Source organism: Nematolebias whitei, chromosome 2, assembly GCF_014905685.2.
Source record: "Nematolebias whitei isolate Nwh7 chromosome 2, NemWhi1, whole genome shotgun sequence".
NCBI classification, from domain to species: domain Eukaryota; kingdom Metazoa; phylum Chordata; class Actinopteri; order Cyprinodontiformes; family Rivulidae; genus Nematolebias; species Nematolebias whitei.
In genome coordinates this window covers 30,284,780-30,295,562 of record NC_056499.1, presented here as the reverse complement: position 1 = coordinate 30,295,562, position 10,783 = coordinate 30,284,780, and the positions used below count along the sequence as shown (strand labels likewise).

General features: G+C 42.3%; 1 protein-coding gene across 1 annotated transcript in view; it reads right to left on the bottom strand.

The window, feature by feature from the left end:
- Positions 1–10,783, bottom strand: part of adamts18 (ADAM metallopeptidase with thrombospondin type 1 motif, 18) — a 96,723-nt gene that overhangs the window by 12,282 nt on the left and 73,658 nt on the right. Inside the window, exons 19-20 of the mRNA XM_037694163.1 lie at positions 2,872–3,076; positions 320–514 (exon numbers count right to left, since the gene is read on the bottom strand). Of these exons, the coding sequence (XP_037550091.1) occupies positions 320–514; positions 2,872–3,076 (400 nt within the window). The remainder of the gene's footprint in view (positions 1–319; positions 515–2,871; positions 3,077–10,783) is intronic.

Sequence of the window (10,783 nt, the reverse complement as noted above, 5' to 3'; positions counted from 1 at the left end):
GGGCCGAGATGGTGTAGAGGCAGGGCAGCTGGCTTGGGACCCGAAAGTCCCAGGTTCAATCCCCAGTCACTGCACATCACGTGGCGTCTCTGGGCAGCACGTCTCATCCCCAAAATGTCCCCCGGGCGCTTTCAATAGCTGCCCACTGCACCACCTGGTGGTGGATGGGTTAAATGCAGAGACTAATTTCGCCATTGTATGGAAACATATTGTGATGACATTATTATTATTATTATATATATATATATATTTCTGCTCCATTCTGAGCAGAACAAACAACTCTCAGATTTTTTTTTTTTATGGGGGTTTCTCAGCTTACCTCTCCCCAGGGTGTAGGGATCCACTGCACCTTCTCGTTTCTGGGGCAGCGCCGTAGGACACACGTCTCTTGGGCTTTCGGCCTGTGGTGCTGCCTACACATGCTGTCGGGCACCACCACGGCTTTGGCCCCTGGATCAGTGCTGCGGCAGAACACGCTCCGTTTCCTCAGGCCACGGCCGCAGGATTTGGAGCACTGACAGTCGACAAGAAAGAAACAGCTAAAGTCAATACGGAGACAAGAAGGACATTAGAGATGCATTAAGCAAAGAGTTAACGACTCTGTGCGGATGAAATCCTCAATGTGCGCTCGTTCCCTGTAACTTTGAGTGTCTTTTCATTCTTTTCTCCTTGAGTTTCCATCCTGTTTAAGCTTTAGGTCATATTAACGGAGGTGAAATCCTTGGCACAGACACAGAGAACGCACTTGTTATTCGCCACATGCCGGATGACTAAACAGAAGGTCATTGGCTTTGATGGCAACACATTATGGCCAATCAGGAAATACAATAAACCAATAGCTCTAAGATGAATGTGACCCTGTCGGCATGTCGACCAACTGGAGGCCGAGCTGCTGTAAACTCTACATGAACTGCAGAGACGGACAGCAGAGTCAAACTGGTCCGCTGAGACTGGCGTCTGCAGTAAGCGGGACCATTTATCCGACAGCGGCCCATTCATTTATCAGACAAAAGACACACATACACACGCCTGCACATCATCATGCACAACTGCATGCATCCCAGTTGTCCTCCTGTCGCTGAAAGCACCAATTGTTTTTTTTGTTTTTTTCGTTGAGCCTGGTCTCGCCTCTGCATGACCGCCAGCTGAAATTGTGTTAGAAAACAGTGCGAGCACGCAACACGAGCGTCCCAAAGACCGATGGCTGAGCAACAAGCACATATCCGGATTGTGGCGCTCAAGGAGGCTAATCATTCCTCAACAGTTGTCGAGCTGTCACGTATGCTGTCAGGCTGTTAATGTTGCAGACAGAAAAATGAGACAAAAGGGGCTCATCAGTTCAAGAAGAACATTTCCTGCACTTAAATGTGTAACTAGTTAATATCTACAAATATTTTATTTATTTAACCCTTATCTAAATAGGAAAGGGGCAATTAAAGGAGGAAATTAGAAACCTTTTATTCAAGGGAGACCTGATCAAGACAGGCAGCAGCAAATACAAAACATAGTTAGCACATCAGTGTCAAGACAACCAATGAAAACAGCAAATTGAGAAACATTAATGCCCCAAAAAATTAAAATTAAGAACAAGTACTTAGCCTCACGTCATTTCAATTTTGAGTTAAATGTGCCCGTTTAAATTGTTCCGTATGAATCTGAACTAAACTATTTAATCTAACAGATTCTTCTTCGTTGAAACGTTTCGTCTTTTATCCAAAAAGACTTCTTCCGTCCGAGGAGCTGCAACAAACTCAAGTCTTATAAAGAGCACCAACTGAAGAAGATCGAGTTTGTTGCAGCTCCTCAGACTGAAGAAGTATTTTGTATAAAAGATGAAACGTTTCAACAAAGAAGAATCCGTCCAGAGGACCTGAATCAACCTCGTTAGATTTATCGACCTGGATTATTGAGCATGCATCAGGAAAAACCATTTGATCTTGATTCATGTTGTGCACAAAAGAGTAATCGACCCACGACTGAAACTATTTTCTGCCCATTGTGCAAAAAACATAAAACTGCAATGAATGAATAGTGAGTAGCAATGCAAAGCTGTGTCCATTGTCAGAGCTGAGATCATCTTTCATTATCTTCATTTGTCCAGCAGAGGGCAGCAGAGCATTGGATTTACCTTGTAATGGTGAGAGACTGTTCTCTTCACTTAAATTTTGTTCAGATTTGCTAACCTATCCCTGTTTTAACCTGAAATATGCATCACATTTATCCATCAAACCAACAAATAACAAGACAAAACCAAAAGCAGCACATGTGTGTTCTGAATCAAACATTTTTTCCACACACTTTAATTAAAAAGTATCTCAGATCAATGTATTTTAATTGTTTAAGCTGCCCCTGCATTTTGTCCTATATTGTGCTTGCAAAGTCATATTAAATTACAAAGAACAATAAGAATGAATTATTTGTGTTTCTTTTCCCTGATTTCACTTCATATATACAGTATATTTAGTGACAACGCTGAAGGTTGACGTGGCGTTAAATGAATGACGTGCAGTCAGTGAGGATCATAAGAAAATCTGCAGCCTAAAATATTTCAACTTTAACAGAGACAGGACAGATTAGAAAAATACCTGTTACCTGTTCTTACTGCTGTGCTGTAAATGTATGTGTGCGTACATATACCGGTATACGTATACATACCATATATGTGTATATACTGTGAATAAACTACTCAACACACAGGTTGTGACTGTTTTTGTAGCATGCATCAATCCTGGTATAGTATGTCAAAATAATTAATTTTGCCCTCATAAACAGAAACACAGTGAGAATCTCCAGCGTTGACGGGATCAGACTTTAAATTCTGTGCACAAAGTATTAAAAGTTTGTTCTTGTCAAACGCTGCAACAAACCCACCTGTGACCAGGATCCAGTGCTCCACTCTGGCGGGCAAACCTGCGTGTGGCACGGCTGGACCTGGGCGGGGGACGTGACGGGGCAGAGGGAGAGCGCCACGCCCTCCTCTTTCTGGTAGGTCACCTTCCTCAGGCAGCGCAGCGTCCTGGTCTGCTGGCCTCCTCCACAGGAGCGGCTGCAGGGCCCCCAGTCTCCTGTGGCCCAGCTGTGCGATGGAGGGAACAACAAACATTGAGGTTTAGAAACAGCCCTCAGAGAACAAGTGTTGACTAAACCTGAACCTGTTATGAGGAAGCCAACCACATGACTGAACTCCCCATCAGAAGGTCCACTATGAACTTAAACATATAGACAACTCTGCAAAGCAGCTTTCCCAAACCTCCTCAGCCATCCACAGAAGGCAACACCATATTAGGCTAAAGGCAGATGTGAGCGCTCTCATGTTTCCTTCTCCTTTCTTGTTGTCCCTTTTCTCTCCTCACCTGTCCCCTCTGCCCTCATCACGTTAGTTCAAAGCCCTTCACACTTGTCCCGTGCTCTTTGCCACGTCTTTGAATCCTCACGTTGCCTTTGACCGGATGAAAGCCAACTTCTGTCTCTAAAATAGCTCCTGTCTTGGCATCAGAGCGACGTTTCAACAAACGAGTGGTTTGACAACCACATGCTTAGAAGAAGGGAGAGGGAGGAGATGGGCAGATGGCTCTGTCCAGTTCTGAGACGACAAGCTACCACAGAGACTATTCCTCCGGGCCGCCGACCTGCTTCAGAGGAAGAAGAAAAAAAAAGGGGGGCTTTCATTCCCTTTCAAATGCCACAGAGAAATGAAACAGCAAGACTGAGCTGCAATTTGAAAACCGGAACGTTGTGGACCGCTGGGAGCTGAAAGCAATGATTTGGGACTTCTGGCTCGAGAACTGTTTGTTTCTTTTTCTCTCCGTTTCACCAAATTATAAATAACAATATATCATTGGGGGAAAGTGGCTGATGTGCCACTCCGCTTTGCTGCAAAACCACCACAGACCTAGCTATAATTTGTATATCTTAGATTTCTCAAAAGCAAACATATGTTGAGATAGACAGCGTGCAACACGATCCTGCTTGGATTGTAGAGGTCTACTTGCACGGCTGCAGCAACAGTGGCAGTAATGGGTGACCATCAAAACCAACAATATCAGACGAGGAATCTTCTGCTGCTTTGATTGGGAGGTTTTGACCAAAATGGCTTTAAGTTTGTTGTTTCTCAACATAAAATGGTCATAGTCTAAAACTCAAGCATGAACGCAGCTGAGTGAAAAACATTCCTTCAAGAAATTGTAGGTCTTTAAACATGATGACTGTTTTTGGGTTTTTTTTTTTTTTTGTAATTCAGGTGAGAATGAACTTCCTGCTGCTTTAATCTCAGGACACCATCATTTAAGGTACGGGTGTCCAAAGTGCGGCCCGAGGGCCATTTGCGGCCCTTGGAGTTATTTTGTGCGGCCCACAGCTGCAGTGTAAGGATGGTGTCATTTTGGCCAGCAGGCTTAAGAGGTCGATGCAGAGTTTCAGAAAATTCATTGGTAATCCTTTTTTATATAATGTTTAGGTTTGACAGGAACATAAATGAAAAACAATCTTAAAATGAGCAATATTAAGCAAAATACAAACCTTTGGCTATAATCTTTTTATTTTCACTTCATGGTGCAAAGCAACAAAAACCTTTACTGATTTCTACCAGAAAGGAGACTTTTAGATAATGATTCATAAAACTTGACTAACTAGTAGTTGATAAAATAATCAAGAGGGAAATTTGATATTTTTAAATGAATATAACGTGGTATCATCTACATACGAGTTCATCAGCTTCATCAAACCTTCTATGAATCTGATGTAGCGACTGACAGCTGGACAATTTTTCTGAACTTCCTTCAGCCTTTTGGGTCGTCCATGGTCCAAAAGGCTGATCGACCCCCTTTTAAAAGGAAACTTACTCAAATTACACTTTTATTGCTGAGAACAGACTAAAATGAACTTTCCAAACACATGAAAACAACAAACATAAACCCAACAAATCAAATCCTTTTTAATAAAAAAAATATAAGCTTAGTGTTTATGAGGCTTTTAATGTTTTGGATCTACAACTATTTAAAATCTTTTTACACCAAAATCATTAAACTTTTGTCCTTTCTACAAAATATTGTTCACGTTGAGTTAAATTCCCATTTTTGTCGCCCACTTTCCATACCCCTGTTTTAAGCTATTCACATCGTTGTTTATGGATTTTACCAGAGCAGCATCTAAATGTGCAGAATTTTTCACAAGTAAGTTTTAGTTGAAGGCTACACGTAACAACTTTGGTCACTATCCCTGTCATGTTGTAGAGAGATTACTCAGAACAAGCCCTGGTACTGGACTACATTACATCACACTTTTATTTTCCCAGACTGAGAAACCCATTGTAGGAAAAATGGAAATTAGGGCTTTCCTCAAAACCACTTGGGCAGGTGTGCTGAGGAACCATCAAACCAGTCATTTTCGGCTTGAACGTTAATCAGTATGAAGCCCCATCCACCCTGAAGGGCCGGGGTTTGAACTGAACGGACTCAGAACAGTAAGACATTAAGAGCAATGATAATTAGGAATGCTAAAGATAACCAAGATCTGAGGTAAAATACAGTTTTGTTTCCTTTTTCATACTGTTTCTTTTATTTCTCTTTTTTTTAAAAATCTGATAAATCTATAAAAATCTTGTTTTTCTTTGGAAAAAAACAACAACACTTTCATTACATGGATCAAAATCTATTTAGTTTTATAAACTCCCACCTAGACAGATTTTTATTATCTATATTTGTAAGTTAATCTTACTGAAATCAAATTGTGTCTGAGAAAGATTTTCCTAACAAGTAGAAAAATTATGCTTTACTGTAAATAAAAAAAACTGTTTAGTTTGGACAAACATTATAACTGCAGAATAATTTCACTTTGTAGTAAAATACAAATAATTAGAATTTAACCATGTCTTACATACCGTATTTTCCTGCGTATAAGTCACTTATTTTTTCTAGATATGCCAGTCCTGTGACTTATACACTGAAGCAACTTATATGTTTTTCCATATTCATAATGCAATTTTTGACTGAATGTTCATTCATACTGACATGAACCTGAGTAAACATTACCATTTGCAGCTGCTAGAGGGCGCTCTAGGCTATATGTTGTTCCTATGCCGCTACCCCCGCCAAACATTGACCATTAAAATTAATTTATTAAGGAAAAAGTGAAATTGTGACACACCTTTGCTATAACCTCGAGCAAACAGATACGGTAATTGTTTTAAAGTGTTAATCTTGTTAAATTTCGAAGAACTGCAACAGCGAGTCCTCCCGTGCGCACGCGCTTCACTCAGCTGGTGCGGGCAAAAGAATGCTAGAGAGCTCGCGGCCATAGCCACGAGTCATCTGCGTCCCTGCTCCAACGGCGGAGCGAGGAGGAACACCTGGAGCAAACATGTCTATTTGCTCAGGGTCAAAACAGCTTCATTTCGCCTGGGCACCGTGTCGCCCAGGCGAAATGAAGCTGTTTTGACCATTAAACTGCATTTATTTAGGAAAAGTTAAACTGAGACACAACTTGCTATAATGCTGAGCAAACCAATAATTGTTTTTAAGTGTTACCATGGGCATCAGAAGCATCTACAATGTGTGTGTGTGTGTGTGTGTGTGTGGGGGGGGGGGGGGGGGAGAGACACACTATAATCCATCCATTCATTATCTTAACCCGCTTATTCCATTTTGGGTCACGGGGGTCGCTGGTGCCCATGTCCAGCAATCACTGTGCGAGGGGCGAGGTACACCCTGGTCCAGTCCAAGTCCATCACAGGGCCACATAGAGACGGACAACCATTCACTTTCTCACTCACACCTAGAGTTAAGAGTTACCAATCAGCCTAACATGCATGTTTTTGGTCTGTGGGAGGAAACCGGAGTACCTGGAGAAAACCCACGCATGCACGGAGAGAACATGCAAACTCCACCCAGAAAGGCCCCTGGACTGGGGTTTGAACCAAGGACCTGCTTGTTGAGAGGCAGCAGCTCTACCAGTTGCGCCACCGTGTTGAGACACTATAGTGTGTGTGCAAAAAAAGTGTACACTAGTGTACAAAAAAGCAACATTTCATCTAGATGTCCTTACTTTTAATTCCATTTAAAGCATGTATCTCACCAAGTTTGTGTAAATTCAGCTGTGGTTTTAAAGACATTTCATCTTTAATACACTTTAACACACAGACTCAGATCTGCACTATTTGTGTTTATAGAGAAATAAAATAACATCACCACTAGACGTTTTTACTTGTGTTCAACACTACTCATCTAAAGGATGTTTCTCACGAAGCTTGAGGACAATAAGGTGTGGAGTTTTAAAGACATTTTAACTTTAATGCATCTTAACACAGCATCTCTTACACCTGTAGCGTCTTACAGTGTCACAGTTACTGCTAAGCTAAGATGCTACAGACATAGTGGTCCACTTCTCTCAAAGCATCCTCCTAACATGAATATATGTTTATGATCAACCCCCCAGTCAAAAACTGCCTGCACTAAGCTCGCTAAACTGGCGAGCGAGTAACACAGAGGTGTCTCCACCTCCTCTACCTGTGAGCGTTCTCTGCCGAGGGAGGAGGAGACGCAGAACAGAAACACTGCAGGCAGCAGGCTGATAGAGAGTTGGAGGTAACCAGGAAAACCTGGAGTGGAGTTTTAGTGGTACGAGTATTCTCCTATTAATCAAGTGGAATGGATTTGTTCACGAAGAAATAGAAACAGAGCCGACTGAACTAATGTTTTATAGTAAAAGTGTGGGAGGGTCCAAATTAACGTTTTTTTATGTGGGGGGGACATGTCCCCTTCACATATAATGGTTGCGACGCCTATAAGGGTTACTCTTGTTAAATTTCGAAGAACAGCAACAGCAAGTCTTTCCGTGCGTGCTTCCGCAGCCACCCATAGATTTTTGGCAGCCAGCAATTTTTGGCACGACACAGGCCCACGTTTCCTGGGGGTCAGCAGTGATGCATAATAAATGCAACGGGTCAGCGATGACACAATAAACGTGACGTATACTCCAAGTGACTTGTATATGTGTTTTTTCCTCTTCATGATGCTTTTTGTGACTGTTGCGACTGGTGCGACTTATACTCCGGAGTAATTTATAAACTGGAACATACGGTAATCTGAAGAATATTTTGGACAAGTAAGATACTGGAAGCATTCTTTGATGTTCATTTTTGACACATAGGCTGGGGTTACCGTTTTGTTTTTTTTGGACTTTGTGCAGGCGTCACTATTATTTCTTTACTGACGGAGTGAAATATTCAGCTTCAGGTAAGTGCATCTACAGAGCAAGATCAGGTGAAACTCCAGAAGAGAAGGACAGACATGACAGATACCTTGCTATGGACAGCACACGTCATGCATGAGGGAGCTGACTTGTTCCAGTCTTCCTGTTTTATGTTAGAAATGCTGCTACACCAAGAACATCCTGACAATGTGGGGGAGGAAGTTAAAGGCATCCTTGGAGCTAACGAGGGAGGATGAGAGTGGAGGGGCTAGAGCTTAAGTGTGAGGGGAGGGAGGTAGCTTGTTCTCTATGGCTAGACGGGCTGGGCCCCGTGGGAATCCCACTTTCTCTGCACAATGAAACACGGACAGGGCTGTCAGCACTTACAATACACCCCATAGATAGAAGCAGGCATTTTTACAGTGTCCTCCAGTCACACACACGGATTTCAAATACACCCCACCTCACTGTCAACTTCTCTTTTCTGCTGGACCCTTGAATGCGTGCCTGTACATCCAGCAGATCCGAATGCAGTCACTAAAGCTTTCATGCTCCTCGCTCAGCTCAGCTTTCCCCTTTGCAGCGCATAAACTGGCCTGTGCACACAACCAGCTCAGAAATGATGTCTGCTACCAAACATAATGCGATCCACAGGTGTCAGAGTGGTTTATTTGGCTGAAAGGACAAAGATGCTGACATCTGGACTGGACCAGTGTCTTCACACAAACAAAGAGGGGAGGTCAGGCACACAACAAGGCTGTTTAAATAGCTTTCGCCAAGATAAAAGAAACTGCACGCCTCAGATTAGGGGCAGGAAATTTCCTCTCAGGTGGTGGGAAACTTAGGGGAGAGTCAGAGGCTGTGTGAGCTGGAGGTGTAACCGATAGCTGTCTGGCTTGTTCAAGAAAGAAAGTTTGGTCCAGACTTGTTGCTGCATTGTTGACGTGAACAAAATCCCATCATTAGCGTCAGACACAAGTAGGTTATATTTATTTCTTTACCTCGCACTTTGGAGCCCCAATATAGTGTTTCAGCATAATACATTAAGAAAATGTGTTCAACTAATCTCCTAATTGCACAATGCGTTTGTGTTTGTGCGTATGGGTGTACTCTTTCTGAACCGAATCCCCACATGTTCTGTGGGGCAGTGTTGTAAATCAAGTTTGCTCCACTTCCCTCAGCCAAAAGCCTACATTCATGTCAGAGGGAGACCATTTATTTAGTGCTGTTTCAACTTGTTGCTGTGCTTTCACCTGGTTTCCTTCTTTGCGTGCCGCACTGGTCCAGCTAATGTACACTGTCTTTAAAAATGCACGCCATGAACCACAGTGTCTAGACAGATCACACACTGGCACAATCTTTCCCATGAGAAATTCAGTATCTCTGTTAAAGATGGATGAGATGACCGATATGCTGGTAGAACAATCATCCAAATAAAAAAATATATAGTTACATATATAAACTTGAATAGGTAATACCCATATATATCACAATGTCACTATATTTGGTAAATGATTTTTGTCGAATAATGTTAAATTGTGGAATATTTACACAGAAACATCAGTAGACATCTCTACTCTTAAGAGTCCAAATTCAGTGATTATATATACAGTAGTCCCTCGCTACTTTGTGGTTCAACTTTCGCAGACTTGCTCTTTTGCGGTTTTTCAAAGAGTGGACATGACACACAATTGGCTGATTGATGGATGAGCCGCACGAGCGGCATGAATTGTTAATTTAAAACAAATGATTTTTAAATGATTTATCACCTGCTGCACCATTGTGCAGCCCACAGCTGCAGGGAGAAGCTCCCTCTGCAGCCTGTCATGATCTCCTCTCTGCCACCTGCGGCTTTCTGTCACACACACATTTCTGCTTTGTGTTGCATCAACTGCATGAAGGGTTAACCCTTTGCTGTCTTGTTGAATTCTCTTCTCTACACAGAAGGAGGGAAAGAAGTCTGTTGGGAGTCAGCCTCTCCACCATCACAGACATCTACACCTCCAGATGCAGGAAGAGGGCCACTTGCATCATAAAGGACCCCACTCACCCAGCACACACACTTTTTGCCCCGCTCCCCTCAGGCAGGAGGTTAAGGAGCATTAAGTGTAGAACCACTAGACTGAGAAACAGCTTCAACCCTGATACTGTTAAACTCATGAATATCTAACCAGGATGATCACTGTGAAAAATCACATCATGATGCTGCTGATCTGTTTCATTTTGCTGTATTCATGCGTGCTCATCTGCTCACACAGACTCATGTTCGTGCTGTTATGCAGCGTATTGTTTATATAGTTTTTCTATTTTTAGCACTTAGTGTATTTCTATTTAACGTTTTTCTTAGTTCATATCTTAGATCTTCTTACTGTTTTTCTTTTACATTTTATTGTCGGGTGTAACTGGGACCCTGTGTAAAAAATTTCGTTCCACTACATGTACCACATGTGGTGCAAATGACTAATAAAGAAACTCTGACTCTGACTGACTCTGAGATTGGGAGTTGAACTTGGACTAATGTATCCCTACTTCATGGTTTTTCACTTATTGCGGGGGGCGTGGTCTCCTAAACTCTGTGATAGATGAGGGACTACTA